Source organism: Vipera ursinii, assembly GCF_947247035.1.
Source record: "Vipera ursinii genome assembly, chromosome: 5".
NCBI lineage: Eukaryota > Metazoa > Chordata > Lepidosauria > Squamata > Viperidae > Vipera > Vipera ursinii.
Genome location: NC_139518.1, coordinates 15,399,475 through 15,422,374, shown reverse-complemented (window position 1 = coordinate 15,422,374; position 22,900 = coordinate 15,399,475). Strand labels below are relative to the sequence as shown.

Genomic DNA, 22,900 nt, shown 5'->3' with positions numbered 1-22,900 from the left:
GCTCCTGGGGGGGGGGGGAAGGTGGGGGGCTTCATTCTTTTTTTTGGGGGGGGGGGAGAAGAAGCATTTTTTCCCCATTGTAGATTATTACTTAAACACCATCAGTGATTTGTAAATTGCTCTAATCCATTATAAACAGTGTAATCAAGAGCTCATTTTTGTATGGAGCCAAAATGGTATTTATTCACACAGTATCATTCAGGAAAGTATCATTAAGCTCTGGGGAAGACTTGCAAAAGAGTGTGTATCCATGTATGCATGTTAAGAAATTAATCTTAACAAATTAATCTGCCCCCAAATTTCCAAACCTCTGTTTAATGATCGTGGGGCGCTACATAATTATTTGGTAGCAGAGTGGGAGGGGGGAAAAACAAATAAATGTAACAGAAAATCCTGTAGCTATAACATCCAGAAAACACTCTGCATACAAGAACATTTTGCTGTAGCTGTCACACGCCTATAATATTATGTAATATTGCATTTTGCCTTGATCAGCAACTGGTTTTCAAGAAGGAAGCAAAAGGGCCAAGTCACTTTAATGAGAGGCTTGGGAAAATGAAAGCAGATGGTCATGGATGACCAAATGAAAACGGAGGAAAAAGGATATTTGTTGACTGAACAACTTATTGAAATTTAGAATCTGGAGTGAATAAGTTTGGGGAAGGTTCTGTAATATAAATGAATCACTAGTTTTGCATATGAAGGGATGGTTTGCATTTAATACTTCAAAGATGCATTCTAGTTCTAGGCTGGGATCATCTGTTGACATGCAGCCAAGGATGCATTCCTGCATTTATTTCTTTGATAAACAGCTGAAATTACATATAGGGAGGTTCTTAGTATTGGGTGCCCAAGGCAAAAATTCCAAGCAATAGGCCCTCTGTCACAATGCCTGAAATAAAATGATAGATAGATAGATAGATAGATAGATAGATAGATAGATAGATAGATAGATGATAGATAGATAGATAGATAGATAGATAGATAGATAGATAGATAGATAGATAGATAGATAACCTTTACTGTCATTTTTTACTGTGGGCATGATGGCACACATTAAAATGAAATTCTGTTGCTGCTCTCAAAAGTGTACACATACATAACACACATATAAACATGCTATAGGTATAGACCAGGGGTAGGCAACCTTGGCTCTTTCATAACTGGTGGACCTCAACTCCCAGAATTCCTGAGCCAGCCATGCTAGCTCAAGAGTTCTGGGAGTTGAAGTGTACGAGACATAAAAGAGCCAAAGTTGCCTATCCCTGGTATAGACCTATACCCGTACATATAAATAACATAAATATTAATCACTATCCATCTTGAATACATAATGGGAAGAGGAAGCTTTAGAGTTCACAAGGTTAATACTGTATGGAACAAAGCTGTGATTGAATCTGGATATTCTGCTTTGGATACCACAAAGCCTCTTCCCAGAAGGTAACAAGGAAAACCGGTCATGAGGAGGATGTGTAGTGTCCCAGACAATCTTGTGGACCCTGCTCAAGCAGTGCTTATATGCTATGTCCTGATGGAAGGGAAGGAACTGCCAATGATCTTTTCAGCCATCCTCACCACTCTCTGCACTGCCTTCCTGTCTGAAGCAGTGATGTTTCCAAACGAAACTGTGATGCTGTATGACAGGAGGCTCTCAATTGTCCCTCTGTAGAAAGTGGTCAGGGCAGGGGAAGGAAGATGTGCTTTTCTCATCCGATGCAGAAAATACGGGCACTGCTATGCCCGCTTCACCAGTGTCTCGCTGTTGAGAGACCAAGCCACCCTACTCGTTAACTGCACAACCAGAAATTTGATGGCTGGTAACCATCTCCACAGGTAAATCATTAACACAGAGAGGAGTGTGGCTTGAATTGACAAGCAGATTACTTGATAATTTTATTTACTTATTTTGAAAATCTATATGGATGCCTATCTCATACCATATCTTTCGGCAGTTCATAGCAAAAGCAATAAAAACACATACAAAAACCATAATATCCAGAAAGAAATCTGCTTCGCCATACTTTTAATTGTGGGGTCAGCCTTCCGTATATATTGCTGAATTGTTTTAATCTGGTGAATGAACATGCCTGTACAGGAGTTAACAAATTGCATGGGCCACTTTGGTGATGGCACCATAATTCTAGAATTCCACTTCTTTAGATAGAACAGCATCTTGTCCTTATAGTGGGCATCAGCAGGTTTGTTTTAAAAGGGAGTCTGTTCTTGCTTGCCTTTCTTTAATAGTGCCTGTTATTATAAATCTGCTGTGCCTAGTGATGCTGTACCTGTATGGCTTTGATATTTTACAATTATTGGTTGTTTCACATCACACGGTGCCATTGTTTCTCAACCTTGATAACTTGAAGAGATGTGGACTTCAACTCCCAGAATTCTCTATTCAGCAAAATTAAGAAACTGACCTATGATGTCCAGAAGTGGGGAAAAATATAATGAAAAACAGCCTACAGGAGCTGAGTAGCCAGGTTTTTGAGTTTTTCAGAGTAAGAGCCATACAGATCTCTGGGGGGATATTATTCAAAATTTAGGCATCGCAACAGAGAAGGCATGCTTCCTAGGTCCTGATAAATGTCATTGTTTAATAAAAGGGACCTCAATTAAAGCCTACTCTAGAGGTTCTGCAGTTCCTATACCAGAATGTTCGCCATTGTTTCAGGTCCATCTTTTTGTAGAGTTAACTTCCATGTTACTCCAACATTTCTGTAAAAAGGTAGATGTTTGGTAGAGTAAGCACCAGGATTTCTTGGAACGGTCCATTATGTATATATAGCATTTGCTGAACAGAAATATCCGTCTAAAAACAGGTAGAGGAAAAAGGAAATATTTTCTGGCACTGAATGCAAAGAGAAAGTTTGAAGAACCCTGGATTCTTACAGGGGAAAAGCTGAAGTTATTAAAGAGGATTAGGGTACGCAGCTGCTGAGCGGATGAAATGTTTGCAATTTCAAAGCGGCATTCAGCCGTAAACCAAAATTTACACAATACCACAATATCTATTAGCTTCTCCTTTTTTTAATTAGAAGTTACTGCTACCTGGCTGCATAATTCATTTCACTTTTTGAAGCTTGCTTAAAACAATATCTAGCTATTCCACAAGCTTTTTATTGCTTTGGCTGCATTTTAACATGGCCGGGAGTTGAAAGACTAATTTTGAGAAATTATTAATCAACTTTGCTTTCTTCTTTTTTTATTGAATCATGACTTGGCTAAGGCTCTCTATTCACCTTGTCTGCATCCAATTGGCTGCAGAAATACTCCCTTTTTCTCCCCATAAAAGTCAAGTGGCTCTTAAAGTAGTTGAATGGGGAAGCCAAGAGATTAGTCTGAATTTTCAGCTTCCCTTTCATTGCTCTTGGAAATCCGTCTTTTCAAAATTGGTATCTTAACTTTTGAAAAGGCCTTAGAGTGCAAAATCATTCACATATCCTTGAAGGCATGTTAATTATAAAAAAAAATGGACAATATCACAAAACCAAACCTAATTAAATGAAAATTGGATTACGATGTTTTTCCGCAACCAACATTCCCTCCTCGTGGGTTGGATTTTGACATGGCCAGTGTGAAGACTGAAGTCCAGCTCTGCTAGACTGACATCAAGTTGGATTTTCAAAGATGTGTTAAGAAACTCCACAATAATTTTGTTATGAGAAAAGATGTGTCCACTTTGAAGAATTACACATTAGTGTAATTACACAATTGATCTACCCTTTGAGCCTTCCCATATATTTAGATTGAAAGGAGGTATACATACTAGCATGCATCCACAATTTCCGTGAACATGGGAATGCAAAGGCTTGAGTGAAATCTTTATCTGCAGCTGTAGATGGGAGGCTGACCATAATGGGAGGCTGACCATAATTGAAGTCAAATTAATAGGCTCAGTTTAAGACTTTATGGCTATGAATGAGAGAACTTCAGGCATTATTGCAAATGCTTCATTATTGTCTTCTCCTCTTGTTCTTTTAATAGATGAGTTGTTTTGTTTTTATGATACTCTTATGCCTTTTTAGGAACCTTTGTAATTATCTTGGCTACAAATCTCTTTCTAGTCCAGAGTGCTATGTGATTTGCTGTGGAATTAATTGTGTGCAAACCAATAAGATCTCTTGATCAAACTTCGTTGCTTATTATCTTTCTTTTTAAAAGTATATGGTGAAATTGACACTTCCCCATCATCCCATTACCAGACATAATTCGTACTACCAAATAATCTATTAAAATATTTCTAATAAGATCCTTTTCTCTTCCTTCTCCATTTCCTCTCTCTTCCTTTTAGGAGCTTATGAGGGGAAACTGTCAAACCCAGTACAAATGCCCTTTGAGTTTTTAACATTCATTCAAATCTTACTTGACAGGCATAATCTTCACTTTTAGAGAACTAATCTACATGGGATAATGTTAACAAAGCACAATGAAGTAGAAAGAGCTTAGAAGTTAATTTGATGCCCAATTTCTAACTTAGCCAATTATACATTTCCAAGATTATGTGCTGAACATAATCATCCTTTTATCATCTTTAAGTTGCCTTTGAATTTTGCTGTGGATTTAAAAGCATGTGGACATTTAAAAATGGAGTGTTGTATGCATTGGGGAGAAAAGACTTAGGAATGGGTTTGTGGAAGTTGCCATAGTTTCAAAATAGATTGATCCACTCACTTCTGGTAGAAAGTAAAAAAAAAAAATCTGGTGCCTTCTTTTCACAGCATAGTTTCTTTGAGGATTAAAGACACCCCCACCATCACTACCAAAATATAGATGCCTGTCCCCTCCACTGCACTAAACCAACTCCTCCTGAACTCTGCCATCTCTTCCCCAAGCCCAAGGATCCCATCAGCCTTCAGATGTTACCAACTGCGCTCTGCAATTTAGCACCAAACAGCTAATTAGTAGAATCTCTAGAAGAAAATCTTCCAGTGCTTAACAGTTGATCTATTGCAGAGGCCTTCAAACCTGGCTGAGGAATTCTGGGAGTTGAAGTCCGCAAGTCATAAAAGGGTCAAGTTTGAAGACCTCTGATTTATTGCTTCTGCCACCAAACACCTGATCTCTGGCTCCATTTAAACTATTTTACTTCTATCTTGGTCACCTGCTGCAACACCTTCTTTGGCTTCTGGATCCATTCTAATAACACTAACCCCTGTCAGGAGCCAGTTTCCTATAGGGCAGTTTCAAGCTACACACACCATTAATTTCTGAGGGAATTATAGCTTCTGGTGTTGCTGTTCTAAAAAAATAGTCAACAGATGCAGTGGATTGTCAACACTATCGAACTATCAAAAAAAAATTGTGGCAGCAGATAAGGTGTCTGATTTTGCCAATTATCTTAAATCCAGAGAGTGAATCAAAAATAGAAGTCTGAGGTCCATCCATATGTCCTTGTTATGTTTGCCTATAAATGTAATTTTTTTTTTTTGAAAATAAAGGATACCTATCAATCCTGTCCATACATATTAGTAGTCCCAAAGGTGCTTTTTCAATAGGCAACTGGACTTTCTTTGTTTTTCCTTGAAAATGTTTTGCTTCTCATCATCACTTCAGTTCTTCAGAAGCTTCTTAGAGGAGAAGCTAAACATCTTCAAGGAAAGACAAAGAAAGTCCAGTTACCCTTTGAAAAAGCACCTTTGGGACAACCCTGACCTGGATGGCTGAGAATCTCCATAGACCAGGGGTGTCAAACTCGCAATGACACATGATGTATCGCAATGTATTGTGACTTTTTTTCCATTGCTGGCAATGGGGTGGGCGCGGTTTCACCATGACGCATGTGGCCCGCGTGCCGGCACTTTGACACCCCTGCCATAGACACTTAAGTATTTGTAATTCTCTGCTAGTCAATATTTTTGTAGTTTTGTTTTCCCAGGAATCAAATTGTTTTAGGATTATAATAGCCATAGATCAGTGATGGCGAATCTTTTAGAGACCGAGTGCCCAAACTGCAACCCAAAAGCCACTTCTGTATTGTCGGGTGCCGGCCGGGCGTGGCCCATTGGGTGGGCGTGGCTGCGGTGGTAACGGCAGACTGGGTCGGACTAAAAAGTTCAATCAATTCCAACTTTGCGTGATCTTTTTTTTCCCCGCCAGAAGTTGAAATTAATAATAATAATAATAATAATGATAATAATGATCATAATAATAATAATGATGATAATAATAATAATAATAATAATAAGAAGAAGAAGAAGAAGAAGAAGAAGAAGAAGAAGAAGAAGAAGAAGAAGAAGAAGAAGAAGAAGAAGAAGAAGAAGAAGAAGAAGAAGAAGAAGAAGTTGTTGTTGGAGGGACCTTGGAGGTCATCTAGTCCAACCCCCTGCTCAGGCAGGAAACCCTATACCATTTCAGACAAATGGCTGTCCAGTTAAAAACTTCCAGTCCTGGAGCATTCACTACTTCTGGAGGCAGGTTGTTCACTGGTTAATTGTTCTAACTGTCAGGAAGTTTCTCCTTAGTTCTAGGTTGCTTCTCTCCTTGATTAGTTTCCATCTATTGCTTCTTGTCCTGCCTACAGGCACTTTGGAGAATAGCTTGACTCCCTCTTCTTTGTGGCAGCCCTGAGATATTGGAAAACTGCTATCATGTCCCCCCACGTCCTTCTCTTCATTAAACTAGACATACCCAATTCCAGCAGCCGTTCCTTATATGTTTTAGCCTGCAGTCCCCTAATCATCTTTATTGCTCTTCTCTGTATTCTTTCTAGAGTCTCAACATCTTTTTTACATCTTGGTGACCAAAACTGGATGCAGTATTCCAAGTGTGGCCTTACCAAGGCATTGTAAAGTGGTATTAATACTTCAAGTGATCTTGATTCTATCCCTCTGTTAATGCAGCCCAGCACTGTGTTGGCTTTTTTGGCAGCTGCAGCACACTGCTAGCTCATATTTAAATGATTATCCACTAGGACTCCAAGATCCCTCTCACAGTACTACTATTGAGAAAGGTACCCCCTATACTATGCTCTTTTCTGTATTCTTTCTAGAGTCTCAACATCTTTTTTACATCTTGGTGACCAAAACTGGATGCAGTATTCCAGGTGTGGCCTTACCAAGGCATTGTAAAGTTGTATTAGTACTTCATGTGATCTTGATTCTATCCCTCTATTAATGCAGCCTAGCACTGTGTTGACTTTTTTGGTAGCTGCAGCACACTGCTGGCTCATATTGAAGTGATTGTCCACTAGGATTGATTGAACCTTTTTTTTTGCACATGGCGGCAGAGGCCTAAAGTGAAAAGGTTTTATAAAACCCAGCTGAAGGCCTAGGACTGGGCCAATGGCGTGCGTGCCCACAGAGAGCGCTCTGCGTGCCTCCTGTGGCACCCGTGCCATAGGTTTGCCACCACTGCCATAGATGTTTATTAATAATTTTTATCTGCTTTTGATTGGAGTTTAGGATATATTTATCCCAACACATCTAAAGGAAATTAAGGGAAGAAAACTGATCTAAAATAGTTGTGCTTATTTTATAGTGTTTGTGTCTTATTCCTATGTTCTTGAACTAGAAGACACTAGTTATCATTAAGCTGGAAAAGGGTTAATGTAAGGATCTAGTATGTTAGAAACCTGCTGCATTTTTCACCGTTGAAAGAAAATTTTCCTTGATCTTTGGGATTTTATTTTTATCTCATTGCTGAATATGCTCTAAAGCAGTCAAAAGATAGAAAATCTGGTCCATGTGTTAAGGTTTAAAGGTCAAGAATGACTCAGTTCCTGCTTCTGGTAGCTAAGGTGATGTAATAACAAAGAATGTTGTTATGGGGAAAAAGGAGGAATCCTTCTCCTTGTATTTGCAGAAGCAGTGGAAAACCCTGGAAATTATGTTGACTCTTAAGAGCCAGACTGGAAAAAAAAATCTGTTCAGAAATTTGCAAAGCGAATATTGCAGTCTCAGATGAGATGGTTTGTATCCATCTTAATTATAGCTAGAATGATACATTCCCCTGAGTTTCAATTCAGCATGCACAAAAAGTTGAAACAAGTTCCATGTCCTAGAAAGCAATGTGTTTCTGTGTTTGTGTGTGTGTGTGTGTGTGTGTGTGTGTGTGTGTGTGTGTTAAATGTTTTTTAAGCATTCAGAATACATTTGCTTAGACCCAGACACGGGACAAATCTTATTTCCTGTTGCAGCCTAGCCCAAGGCCATCTACAGACAGTAGCCACAGCAGTGGCAGCTCATATTTGTGTAAGCCAAAAAATTTACACACACACACACACACACACACACACACACACACACACACACGTATGTATGTACACATATTTATGTATGTATGTATGTATGTATGTATGTATGTATGTATGTAATTTTTTTTTGGATTGCTAACAAAGAATTAGCAATCCAAAAACATTTACACAAATATGAGCTGTCACTGTTGTGACTACTGCCTGTGGATGGCCTTGGGTTAGGCTGAAACAGGAAATAAGATTTGTCCCGTGTTTGGGGCCTAGCAAGGTATTCTAAATACTTAACAAACACTTAATGGGCAGGCTGTGTAAGAAAAAAAATTCCCTTGTACAGCTTGTCCTTCAGTTACAACTGTAAATTGAGTCTGGAAATTACGATTCTAAGTCATCACAGTCATAACGTGGGCCACTACATGAAAAGTGGTGTCCAATGACTTGCTAATATATTAAGGCTATAACGGGGTCTCTATCAGCAAATGAGTAATCATCCTGTGTTTTCTTGGTATGTGTCTATGCAACCAAAATAACTAGGTGCTGGATTGTTAGAATGTAAATAGGCATTGAACTGGATTCAGGTATCAACAGAAGACAATTTTGCTAGTTAGCTCTACCGTAAATTTCATACCAGTAAAAATTATAGGCAGATACATAAGTCTTTTACGCTGCAGAACGTAGAATTTTGTTGACATGAAATAAATAACCTAATTTTATTTATGACACTATAAACAGTTCTTCTGTTTTTTTTCAGATGATGCAAAATACTCTTTTCTATCAATGCATAGGAGATTATTATTTTTTACCCAAAATTCAGGGTCTGGTTCTTGTTTAGTTGTGGCATTAATAGTGTGAAACCAAAGGGACAAAAAAAAAGTGGGGGGGGGGAAGCAGTTCTTTCCAACCACATGATATGGTGATGGCCAACAACTCTGATGGCTTTGAAAAGGAATTACAAATTCACAGTTAAACTCTAGTGGAATTTTTCTAGCAATGGACATACTTTTGTTTCTGGAATCCAGAAAAGGCTCTTTGCTCTTCTCCTTCAGACCCTCCTGACAGGCTTTCAGAATTTGCCACAGATGCTCCTCTGGCCCTGCAGAGCAGATTGTTGAGTGTGTATTAAAAAGGACCGATAGAATGAGTGGAAAACAAGGAAGACAACATACAGAAATCTGTCTGTGCAAGGTTGTTTGGGAAAAATAAATCTACCCATGCATACGGGTATTACTCCACTTATGACCACAATTGACCCCAAAATTTCTGTTGTTAAGCGAGATAGTTGTTAAATTAACTTTTGCCTCATTTCATGACCTTATTTGCCACAGTTATTAAGTGAATCGCTGCAGTTGTTAAGTTAGTAACTCAGTGGCTAAGTGAATCTTTTTTCCTCCTTGACTTAGCTTGTCAGAAGGTCACAAAAGATGATCACATGATGCTGGGACACTGCAACTGTCATAAATATAAGTCAATCAATTAATCAATCAATCAATCAGAATAGAGCTGGAAGGGATTTGGAGGTCTTGTAGTCCAACCTTCTGCTCAAGCAGGAGACCCTATACCCATGGTGGCGAACCTATGGCATGCGTGCCACAGGTGGCACGCAGAGCACTCTCTGTGGGCACGCACGCCGTCACCCCAGTCCTAGGCCTTCAGCTGGGTTTTATAAAACCTTTTCGCTTTAGGCCTCCGCCACCATGTGCAAAAAAAGAAAGGTTCAATCAATGAATCAATCAATTTTAACTTCTCACGGGAGAAAAAAAGATCTTGCAGAATTGGAATTGATTGATTGAACTTTTTAGTCCCACCCGGTCTGCCGTTACCACCACAGCCATGACCACCCAATGGGCCACGCCCACCCGGCACCCAATGATACATAAGTGGGTTTTGGATTGCAGTTTGGGCACTCGGTCTCTAAAAGGTTTGCCATCACTGCCTTATACCATTTCAAACAGGTGACTGTCCAGTCTTTTCTTAAAAACCTCCAGTGATGGAAGGCAAGCTGTTCCACTGGTTCATTGTTCTCACTGTCAGGAAATTTCTCTTTAATTCATGTTGCTTCTCTCCTTGGCTAGTTTACATCCATTCTTTCTTTTGCTTGCCTTCAAGTGCTTTGGAAAATAGGTTGATCTTGTCTTGTTTGTGGTAGCCCCTCCAATGCTGGAATACTGCTCTCATGCCCCTCCCCCTGGTCCTTCTTTTCACTAGACTAGGTAAAGGTAAAGGTTCCCCCGCACATGCGTGCTAGTCGTTTCCGACTCTAGGGGGCGGTGCTCATCTCCGTTTCAAAGCCGAAGAGCCAGCGCTTGTCCGAGGACATCTCTGTGGTCATGTGGCCGGCATGACTAGACGCCAAAGGCGCCCGGAACGCTGTTACCTTCCCACCGGAGCGGTCCCTATTTTTCTACTTGCATTTTTACGTGCTTTCGAACTGCTAGGTTGGCAGAAGCTGGGACGAGTAACAGGCGCTCACTCTGTTACGCGGCACTCGGGATTCGAGCCACCAAACTGCCGACCTTCTGATCGACAAGCTCAGCATCTTAACCCACTGAGCCACCGCGTCCCTTATCAGACTAGCCATACCCAAATCCTGCAGTCCTTCTTCATTTGTTTTTGTCTTCCAGGCTTCCAGTTATCTTAGTTACTCTTTTTCCAAAGTCTCAACATCTTTTTTGTCATGTTGTCAGTTGCCAAGTATCTGAATTTTGATCACGTGACCATGGGGATGCTGCAGTGGTTGTGTGAAAAACAGCCACAAGTCGCTTTTTTCAGGACCGTTGTAACTTTGAACAGTCACTAAATGAACTGTTGTAAGTCAAGGACCACTAGTCATCTAGACTTGGTAGCAGGAAAGTTCTGAAGACCAATGTAGGATAAAACAGCTGTGAGAAAGAGGATGCTAAACCAGCTAGGAGTTTGGGTCTGTTCCAGCCTGCTCTTTGGAATGGTTTATTTTACCATTTCTCTACAACAGATTCATTTGGCTCATCCAGTAGTTCCTGAAGCCAAGCAGCTTCTAGGACAAGGAATTTGCCCATTAGACCTCTGAATCACAGTGCTGGGCTTGGTAGAAGGCTAAATACATTCCTCTAATAGGTTTCCGTTTTCCAAGAATCTGAACTTAGGAAGAGTTTAGCTGAAAGCCTGAAATGATTGTTCTATGAAGTACAGTTACAGTGATTTTATCTTAATTAGCCTCTTGGCAAAATCCATTCAAAGCAATGTTCACATGGCTTTCCCAACTTATGTTAGACCAGTTTCATACTACCGTATCTATAAATAAGTAATAGTAGATGTTATTGTTCTTTTAATTTATATCCATCTTGCTGCCTAAATGTTATTTATTTTATTTTTTATTTTATTAAATTTATATACCGCCCTATTCCCGGAGGACTCAGGGCGGTGTACAGGGAAGATTAAAACAAACGTACAAAAATTAAAATCAGATTAAAACAATTAATTAAATAAAGTCCCCGAAATTTAAAACTAAAGCCTAATAAAAATTAAAACCCCTCAGCCTGGGCCAGACAGCTCAAAGAGCCAGGTTTTCAGGTCCCTGTGGAATGAGCGAAGGTCGGGGGCAGTCCTAAGTTCCATGGGGAGCTGGTTCCATAGGGCTGGCGCACCCACAGAGAACGCTCTTCCCCTGGGAGTAACCTGCTGGCATTCCCTAATCGGCGGTATCCTGAGAAGGCCCTCCTGACATGCAAAGAGAAAAATGTGGATCTATAGCAACATAGAGCAGGGGTCTTCAAACTTGGCCCTTTTATGACTTGTGGACTTCAACTCCCAGAATTCCTTAGATAGCGTGCCTGGCTGAGGAATTCTGGGAGTTGAAGTCCACAAGTCATAAAAGGGCCAAGTTTGAAGACCCCTGACATAGAGTGTCTTTTTAAATTTGTGTCTCTGCCAGTTTGTCCTTTCTTTCTTTCTTTCTTTCTTTCTCTTTCTTTCTTTCTTTCTTTCTTTCTTTCTTTCTTTCTTTCTTTCCACCCAATTTATAACTACCCATCTCACTGTCTTAAAGGCAAATTCAGGGAAGACAAAGAGATACGTATGATACAATATTTATCTTTTTATCTAATCTTATTTATCACACATAACTTTTGCAACATTATGCAAAGTGCAGAGCAGGAATAAGAAAGAATAAACTGAAGAATTTAAAAGTATGACTGAGGTGGAAAAAAGGAACTACAGCCATAGCTAGGCTCTATCAATACCATTCCCTTATACCACATTATATATCTTTCAATGCTTGCAAACCATCCAACCATTCACCCAATTCATGCACAGCTTCGTACGCTGCTTTTTATTCTTCAAACATTTCATCTTGGTTCTTGAAGATCTCCGGTCTCTTTAACCATGACTTTCACAGTCTTCCTGTTCTTCTTGACCCATTGACTCTTCTTGCTTACATTCATTTTGTAACTAAGTCCTCATTCATTCTTTTTCCATGACCAAACCAACTGGAAGTACTAGTCCTTGATTTATGACTACAATTGGGATTGGAATTTCTGTTATAAGTCATTGCAGTCATAAGGTGAGTCAGGCCCAAATTTTGCTACCATTTTTACTGCAGTCATTAAGAGAACACAGTTTCCCCAATAGGTGTTTTTGCTGGAAATCAGCAAAACAGGTCACAAAGTCACAATCATGATTGCAGAATGTTGAAATAGGTCTTAAATGTGTTATGTGCTCCTGGCTACTTTCCTTCGTGACCAGAGGCAAGCTTGCCTGACCAATAACCAGCCAAGACACAGTGAAGGCCTTTTGTTTCGTTTTTTGCAATAAGTGGGGAGAGAAGCTATCAAAGCTTGGTTCTCCCCAAATTTCCAACCCCAAATTTTCCCTTCTTTATACAGCCCTGTCCCGGCCGCCACATCCCTCCTCTTTCCCCATTGGCTGAGGTACTATCAGGTTACACTCTTTCCGACCACCTCCTACATATTTCCTGCTACATACTAAATCATACATCCCATGTACATTAAAATTAAGAGATAATTTATGCAAAGTGTGTCAGTTAATATTAATCAACTAATTGCACATGCTCAGTTGTGGCCCCTGTTTTTTCATGACTTCTTAGAAAAATAGGTTCTTTCCTGTTTTGCTAGTTCAGCGTTTCCCAACCTTTAGGAACTTGAAGATGCGTGGACTTCAACTCCCAGAATTCCCCAGCCAGCATAGCTGGCTGGGGAATTCTGGGAGTTGAAGTCCACGCATCTTCAAGTTCCTAAAGGTTGGGAAACGCTGTGCTAGTTATCTCCTCTTACAACTCCTTTTCCCATTCTGAAGACCCAGATAACAATTTTGCCTATGTGTTTCTCTTACATCCTTCCTTTATGCTATCCTTTCCTGATTCCCATCATTCATTCATTCATTCATTCATTCATTCATTTATTTGGACTTATATGCCGCCCTATCTCCCGAAGGACTCAGGGCGGCTAACAACAATTAAAACACAATAATACAAATGTTTTTAAAAAAAGATTAAACTAACAAGCCCCAGTGATAAAATATTAAAAAACATTTTAATAATTAAAAACATTTTAATAATTGCTTCTCCATTCAGTAAATTTCCACTGCAGCAAATTCAGTTTTAAATTTCTCTTTCAATATTAAATTTTTGAAGACCTTTCGTTTACTTCTATCAAATGCAAGCTGGTTGCTGAGTACACAGATTACCATCATGTGTCCATGAGGTGGTACGATGGTCATGAGTACAAGTTGCAATTAATGTCTAAGAAGAGACGATCACTTGTCTGAAATGGTATAGGTTCTCCTGCTTGAGCAGGGGACTGGACTAGAAGGGCTAAGCACATTGGTTTGTGCTTAAATTGTAAGCCGCCCTGAGTCTTCAGAGAAGGGCGGGATATAAATGGGATTAAAATAAACACATGGTTGCTAAACCCATGCTAATTTGTTTATAGCCCAACTCAGATTCTCTGTAATGAGAGCATTTAGAATGCACAGCCTCAAATACATCAATCCTATGTAGTAATTTGTTGGCCCTCATTGCCCCTAAAGGTAATGTTATAACTAACCTGTCTTCCTCTTTTTCTTTCCGGCATAGAATGTGACACAGAAACAAAGAAAGTTCAAGATGTTCTTTCTGGAATTGAGAAACCACAGGTATGTGACAGACTAGATTAATCGAAATGAGCAGCATTAAAGACAAGCTGTATATTCTGTCAATCTATTACAATAAGTACAAGATGGTTATTTGCAAGATGGTGTGAACTGAATTGGTCTTATCATTATAAATACTAGATTCCTAGTATACTAGTGACTAGTCAAAGGAGCAGTACATCCCATACTATAAATTATAACATTTTTTGAGGGGGTCTGGCTTCACATATGCTAAGCCATTTCTTTTTTCTTATACCTCTCCCTGTTTTACTTTAGCACATTGAAATAATTGAATTAGCTTGTGAAGGGCTTCAGATCTGATTCCCAAATCTGTATGCAGGGACTTCTCTGCAATTCTTTAAAGCAGCTTTGTCTTTTCCCAGAATCACAGTTACTTTTAAGGAGTTTTAATGTCATATTTGCTTCCTGCAAGCTCTAGAAACTGTTTCTAGGTCTGCCTCTGAAGGACTGCAAATCCATAGAACTCAACAAACAGTTTACTCAACAAAGTAAGATTAAGTCATCCCTCTTAACATCATGCCTGAATTCAATGAAAGAGTCATTTCTCAAGATAAAGCATCTGGTTCTAACTACTCATTTTAAGATTTCTGAGTTTAGATGAAAGTATCTAATTGATTTCCAGTGTGAGCATGAACATATGTCAAATTAAACTACTCCAGCTGGTAAACATGATTGTATCTTCCGTCTCATTACCCATATTCTACACATGTGAACTCAGAGCAAATACCTTTAATGATTAAGCAGAAATTTAAACCAACAAACAGCCATGATTTCAAATTTCTGGTCCATGGTGGCTAATCCAGCATTGCTACATCCTGCTGAATGGTGAAAAAAGTAAGGTTCAACATTTAGGCAAGAAAAACCAAATGTACAGGTACTGTATAGTATAGGGGGTACTTTGCTCAATAGTAGTACTGTGAGAGGGATCTTGGAGTCCTAGTGGATAATCATTTAAATATGAGCTAGCAGTGTGCTGCAGCTGCCAAAAAAGCCAACACAGTGCTGGGCTGCATTAACAGAGGGATAGAATCAAGATCACTTGAAGTATTAATACCACTTTACAATGCCTTGGTAAGGCCACACTTGGAATACTGCATCCAGTTTTGGTCACCAAGATGTAAAAAAGATGTTGAGACTCTAGAAAGAATACAGAGAAGAGCAATAAATATGATTAGGGGACTGGAGGCTAAAACATATAAGGAACGGCTGCTGGAATTGGGTATGTCTAGTTTAATGAAGAGAAGGACGTGGGGGGACATGATAGCAGTGTTCCAATATCTCAGGGGCTGCCACAAAGAAGAGGGAGTCAAGCTATTCTCCAAAGCGCCTGTAGGCAGGACAAGAAGCAATAGATGGAAACTAATCAAGGAGAGAAGCAACCTAGAACTAAGGAGAAACTTCCTGACAGTTAGAACAAGTAACCAGTGGAACAACCTGCCTCCAGAAGTTGTGAATGCTCCAACACTGGAAGTTTTTAAGAAGAGACTGGACAGCCATTTGTCCAAAATGTTATATGGTTTCCTGCCTGAGCAGGGGGTTGGACTAGATGACCTCCAAGGTCCCTTCCATCATCATCGTTGTCATATCATCATCATCATCATCATCATCATCATTATTATTATTATTATTATTATTATTATTATTATTATTATTATTATTAAATGTCATTAAGGAATTAGTTAGAGAGTGCAATAGTTCTCATTGACCACTTCCAGTGGGTGTTACTTCACAATAGTCTACTCTGCTTCTAAACTCATGTGTGACTTTTGGTTATTTTTCAAAGAAAATATCCATTTAAAATACTGAACCCCTCCCATACAACTCTAAAACAGCAAAGACCTACAACGAAGTTGCCCCTAGAATCATTTTTGCTCAGCCTGAACAACTGCTACAATGCTAATATGCCATCACTCCTGATTTCTTATCTGAAATGTTTTATTGCTACAGCCGCTGCTACAGTCAGATTGTGACTCATTTGCCTTTTCAAAACAAGCCAATGTATAGAAACACCCCATAAATAAATAAAACATTATATCTGGCATTCCTTGCATTTTACTTCTAGCTTTCTTTTCACATGTGGGGTATTCAAAGATTATGTAGGAAAATAGCCTAGTGAAAAGCATTTGCTAGCATTCATTTGTGATGACCTGTATGCTTTACCTGTGGCTCCATCACACATGCAAGTAATACGGCCCCCCTTGTATTCCAAGCAGTAATAACTTTATTCTGCCAGATGATGTTGGGTAAAACCTTAACTGACAACCATGATCAGGATAGGCTTACACTATCATTGATGGTTTTATTTATTATTAGTTGTACATTTTAGATCAGGGGTCTTCAAACTCAGCCCTTTTATGACTCGTAGACTTCAACTCCCAGAATTCCTCAGACAGCTTGCATGGCTGAGGAATTCTGGCAGTTGAAGTTCATGAATCATAAAAGGGCCAAGTCTGAAGACCCCTGTTTTAGATAAAGGTAACATTGATAGGCGTACATGGCATGGGACCAGATTATCTGAGGCCACTTCCCCAGTTATGTCTTCCCAGGTCAGGCATGGGAAGAGACACGTTATGGATCCCATCTGTTAAGGAATCCAGGTAGTCCTTGATGCATGACTACAGTTGAGTCCAACATTTCTGTTGCTAAGGAAGACAGTTGTTAAGTGAGCTTTGCCCCATTTTATGACCTTTCTTGCCATGCTTGTTAAGTGAATCGCTGCATTTGTCAAGTTAGTAACATTGTTATTAAATGAATTTGGCATCCCCATTGACTTTGGTTGTCAGAAGATAACAGAAGGTGCATGCCATTTGCCAAGTATCCAAATTTTGATCATGTGACCAAAGGGATGCTGCAACGGTCACAAGTGTGAAAAACAGTCATAAGTCACTTTTCTCAATGCCTTTGTACCTTCAAACAGTCACTAGTGAATGATTGTAACTCGAGGACTATTTATAGCAGGGGTCTTCAAACCTGGCCCTTTTATGACTTGTGGACTTCAACTCCCAGAATTCCTCAGCCAGGCACGCTGGCTGAGGAATTCTGGGAATTGAAGTCCACAAGTCTTAAAAGGGCCAAGTTTGAAGACCCCCTGATCTATAGCATCTGATGGGGCCTAGCAGCAGAGGCTTTTCTGTCATAGCACCCATCCTTTGGAACATTCTCCTGGAGATTAATAATAATAATAATAATAATAATAATAATAATAATAATAATAATAATAATAATAATAATAATAATAATAATAATAATAGTAATAGTAATAATAGTAATAATAGTAATAATAGTAATAATAATAATGAGGAGGAGGAGGAGGAGGAGGAGGAGGAGGAGGAGGAGGAGGAGGAGGAAGGGACCTTGGAGGTCATCTAGTCCAACCCCCTGCTCAGGCAGGAAACCCTATACCATTTCAGACAAATGGCTGTCCAGTCTCTTCTTAAAAACTTCCAGTGTTGGAGCATTCACCACTTCTGGAGGCAGGTTGTTCCACTGGTTAATTGTTCTAACTGTCAGGAAGTTTCTCCTTAGTTCTAGGTTGCTTCTCTCCTTGACTAGTTTCCATCGGTTGCTTCTTGTCCTGCTTTCAGGTGCTTTGGAGAATAGCTTGACTCCCTCTTCTTTGTGGCAGCCCCGGAGATATTGGAATATTGAGATTGGAATATTGAGATAAGATAGAATCTGTCTCTACTGATTTTAAAAAGACTCTGAAGTTATGGTTTTGCTATCCGGCTTGGAGGATGGGGTCCAGTGGGTCTTATGGAGTCTATTTAATAGATTTATCAAATGCTATGAATGTTTTATGTTGGCTGCTGATCACAGTAGTATAATTTTGTTTAATATGGTAATATTTTATTTGCTTTTTCCTGCAGATTTCTTATTGTGTTGTTTTCAATTGTTGCAAGCTATCCTGCATCATGTATATAAATAGAGCAGCTACACCAAAAAATAAATAAAAAATAAATCACTATAGTATAATCCTGGAGGTTTAAAACAAATTGTTCATGGTCAATCTCACGTTCCTTTGGCTCTGAAAGCATTGCCAACTTGCCAGTATTGAAATGTTTGGGGAACAGGACCAGGGGCTGAGAATTGCGGAATATGAAGGATTAGCATTTCTGGTGGATGCCAAGTGGGAGAAGGTTGTTTTGCAATATGACTTAAACCACTTGAGGTGGTTTTAAAAGAATGAAACGGATTAAATGAATTACTGTCAAAGATTAATGCAACATTTCTTTTACTTTACTTACTCGTTGACTTGAATGCAGAAAAAAACGCAGAATGCAGGGGAAAAAATGTCGATCACTATGTAATCCAGGCCTTGAGTTAATAGGCAGTTTGGAAGTGTTTCCTGGAAGATTTAAAGTAGTATTTTAACTTGAAAGATGTTTATTTTTGACAGGCACATAGACAGGATGAACTGTCATCTGCTGCGTAATTGAAAACAGACCTTTTTGCTGTAATGTAATAACTAGTAATAATTAATGTGCAGAACTAAATAACATGGATGCCCACATAAATAAAATGTTCCTTTGGATATTCTACTTGCATTTGATTCTGTGTAGTAAGAAATCTGTCTCTGAACATAAAAGGAAGCTTGTAAAAAAATTTAAACCAGATTATCATAATTCTACACAAAAATATAGATCTCACTTATTTCTTGATGCACTTTCCTTGCCCTTTTTCAATAGAGTATTCACAATGGTCAAATAACCTTTGAGAATAGATTGTGTGCATCAGCAACATATCTCATATATCCTAGTGGTTCCCCCCAGTTCCAATGAATGGAGTCTTCCTTAGCTATCCATACAAGTAGACACATCAAATTACACATAATGTTGTGAATACAGTATTCTACAAGGCTTTGTGTCACTGTGTTGGACAATCGGAAGATCTGTGGGGAATTTCATAAAATGAATATCTACCCATATTCAATTGCTTTTTCCAGAGAAATCTATAACCAGGAATTAAACATCAGTGCAATCTCCTCTAAAGACTTCCTGGTGAAGGGCTTAGACATACCTCATGCCCGAGATGGATCACTGTTTAAGAACCTGGCCAGGCAGCTTTTTGCTTCTACATAGCACCTTCAGGAAACCAAATCTCAATGAAAAAAGAGCAGCGCAATCTGTTTAGCATTTAACCTGACCTTCTCTCCAGTTTCCATGTTTATTTCTACTGTACAGATAAGAATAGTATTCATTTTATTCTTTGGATTCTCCAAATTATTAAAGTTCATGAAAGGATAAAATGTTTTGATTTTTTTTATTGGGCCATATGTTCCACATAGCTACGTGTGTCCTAGCTGGTGATCATAAAAGAAAGAAAGCATTCCAATGTAACATTGGCTGACTATGGTACATTAAGTTCCAAATCCCTGTGTGAATTTATGCAAAACAGTTATGCAACCATATGTCCGTAATAAAAGAATTGGGAAAAAGCCCTTTCTCCTTAGCTGTACTGGTATATGTCCTAATGCCAGAAATCCAATTCAGATGTCCGTTTGTCCTCATATTCCCCCCTCTCTTTTTTTCAGTTCATAAAATCCTTAATTGAGGTCAAATATGGTATGTTCACTGTAAATATCTGTCTTCTTGGCTACCGTTTCAGTCCTGTAGTACAGGGGTGTCAAACTCAATTTCACTGAGGGCCACATCAGCATTGCGGTTGCCCTCAAGGGGCCGGGTGGGTGTGGCCAGGGTGGGCGTGGCCTACTGGGTGGGCGTGGCTAGAGTGCGTATGGCCTATTGGGTGGGCGTGGCCAGCTCTACATCGTTTGCATCAAGGGTGCCTATGGGGGCCTGGCAGGAGTGGGACAGATCTGAGGGTCTCTGGCAGAAGGAGGGTCTCTGGACCAGGGCCAAGGCAGTGGGGGCCGTTCCCTCACTGTTTCCAGGATGGCTTCACGGGCCAGATGAAACCACTTCGCGGGCCACATCCGGCCCCCGGGCCTTGTGTTTGACATGTCTGCTTTAGTATAACTGAGGCACTTTAATTGATCTAATCTGAGATGGTGCAATATTTCTATAGATTCCTGGCTTAATTTAATGGCCCTCTTAATTAGTCCAGGTTCTCAAAGCCATCAGTGTTAGAAGTTCAGAAAAAAAATGTTAAGGCTACACAAACTCTTCCATTGGCCAATAAACTGAAGTACGCTTTTTGAAGTTGGGGTGTTTTTTTAAAAAACAAAAAAAGTATCAAAGCAAGATCAAAATACCATTTTGTGAAAAAGCTTAACCTGATATGGTTCAGGATGAATGGAATGACAATTATAATTCATAACTTTGGGGTCCTTGGTGCTTTCTGAGCCTGGTTGTTTTCTTGCAGATGTTTCATTACCCAACTAGGTAACAACTGCTAGCTAGTACTGACGAAGTTAACTAGAGCAGCAAAGATCCCACAGTTAACCCTGAGCTACAAGTATTGTATTCTATTGGTAGTTCATAACTTTTCTGATACCTCAAATATAGGCACTTTAAAATGGCAATATGCCTCTTGGCATGAAAACTTAACCTCGTCTTGTTTTTATCTCCCAAGGTGTCAAACATTCAGGCTAGAACAGTTTTGCTCACTTGGTCTCCTCCAAATGGTCTTTCAAGTGAAGATAGACTCAGCAATGGTTTGCCTTATACGTGTACTTACGAAGTTGCCTTATCAGACAAAGGGAGGGATGGAAAATACAAAACAATCTACAGGTAAAAATCTGCATGTGTGTGATCTTACATGTCATCTTTTATATTTCAAGCAGCAAGGCATGGAAATAAATCCAGAAGTGTTTTTTTCCAGAACTTGAGTATCAAGTTCCTTTCACTATCACAATGTTTCCCATTTTTGTCATATGCTCCTCCCTGCCAAGAAGTTTTCCCATGATGTTCACCAGCTGGAAAGGTTTCCTGTCAAGTATCTAAATGCACTGTGTGCCAAACTGGGATATTGGGATTTTGTCAACTTAACTATTGTGCATTTCTCCTAGGAGGAGGAGAAGAAAAAAAATGTAGGAAAGAAATTTATAGAACTTCCTATTGGCTGAAAACAGTCCAAAAAACTGGATGCCACTCCATTGTAATAAAAAGCCATGGGACTTAAACAGGTTGACCAAGCTTCTGCCATATAGATAGATCTTGATTTATAACCACAGTTGGAACAAGAGTTTCCATTGCTAAGCAAGGCAGTTGTTAAGTACCTGATTTTACAATCTTTTTTTTGCCACAGTTGTTAAGTAAATCATGTGGTTCTTAAGCAAATCCAGCTTCTTCTAATGTTGAAAGCTGATTAGGAAAGTCGCAAACTGTGATGACATGACCCCGGCATGCTACAACCATTGTAAAAACATGCCCATTGCCAAGCACCCAAACTCTGATCACTTGACCGTGCAACCACGGTCATAAGTGCGAGGACTGGTTGTAAGTCAGATTTTTTTTTGAACCGTTGCTAAACGAATGGCTGTAAGTCAAAGAAATAGGCTAAATCTCACCCAATCATAAGTGTTACAAAGAACATTAGATGTAAGATACATCTTTTTGTCCATTCATTCAGCACAATTTTTAAATTATGGGATGTTTACAAATATGGCATTAAGTAATCTCACACATTTTGCTAAGGGGGAGTAGTGTTTATTTGGTTTAAATTTAGCTAGTTTACAGAACCAATCCACTGTATATGGGTCCTTAAGCCAACACTTATTCCATCTTTTTAGCAGGCCTTTAGGTATATTTCTGTATCAAATGAATTGTTGGCTCACTACATATTTATTCTAAAAGCAAGATTCTTACAAGGAGGCAAATTTATTGCACTAAGCCAAGACTTAGATCAAAGGATCTAAGGATCAAAGGATCATTTATCAGCATGGTTGTTAAGATGAGATCTCCCTCATGCCTCTGATCTCTTTTCTTATAGAGGGTTGATTTAATGAGAAGAGTGCTAATTTCTTATTTGATATCGCAAAAATGCCCACCTGTTTGTTTTCTGCAAATTTTTTGGAAATATTTAACCTCCAAGTCAGAGAATTCCTTCATTTATTTTCTGGGCAAAGGGCTTGACAAGAGTGAGTCCCATGCAATTACATTGTCTCTAGGATTGAACAACTGTACTACTATTGTTTCTGCACAGCAGTTTTTTTTTATATTGTTTCCATTGTAGTCTCCTGAACTACACAATGGCTCTGTTTTTACCTGGCTGGGAGGGTTTCAGGGTGTAATGTTGGATGACTGTACCTTTATTCCTTGGTAGGGAAGGGATGGATAGCATAGCACTGTTCTCAGATCTGTTTTAATATCTAAATGAAACCATGATGGGTGGTCCTCAGGAAATTTGGAACTGAATATTACTCATATGCAAATGATACGACTCTGTTTTCCCATAGCCTCTGAATCAGGAAAGGCTATCCATGCCCCAAATCAGGGTTTGGATGCAGTGATAGGAAGGATTAGGGCAGTGGATTCAAATATGTGAACAACCAGTTCTCTGTGTGGATGCCACTTCCGGAAGTCCTTTCTGGGCCTAGGCAACAAAAAATTAGCTACTGGTTCTGCCGAAGTAGTGCAAATCGGCTGAATCCCACCCCTGCATTAG

The 22,900-nt window shown here is 39.3% G+C and overlaps 1 protein-coding gene across 1 annotated transcript in view; it reads left to right on the top strand.

Moving 5' to 3' along the window:
* Positions 1–22,900, top strand: part of FNDC3B (fibronectin type III domain containing 3B) — a 316,638-nt gene that overhangs the window by 213,954 nt on the left and 79,784 nt on the right. The window contains exons 7-8 of the mRNA XM_083363582.1: positions 14,259–14,317; positions 20,867–21,024. Of these exons, the coding sequence (XP_083219708.1) occupies positions 14,259–14,317; positions 20,867–21,024 (217 nt within the window). The remainder of the gene's footprint in view (positions 1–14,258; positions 14,318–20,866; positions 21,025–22,900) is intronic.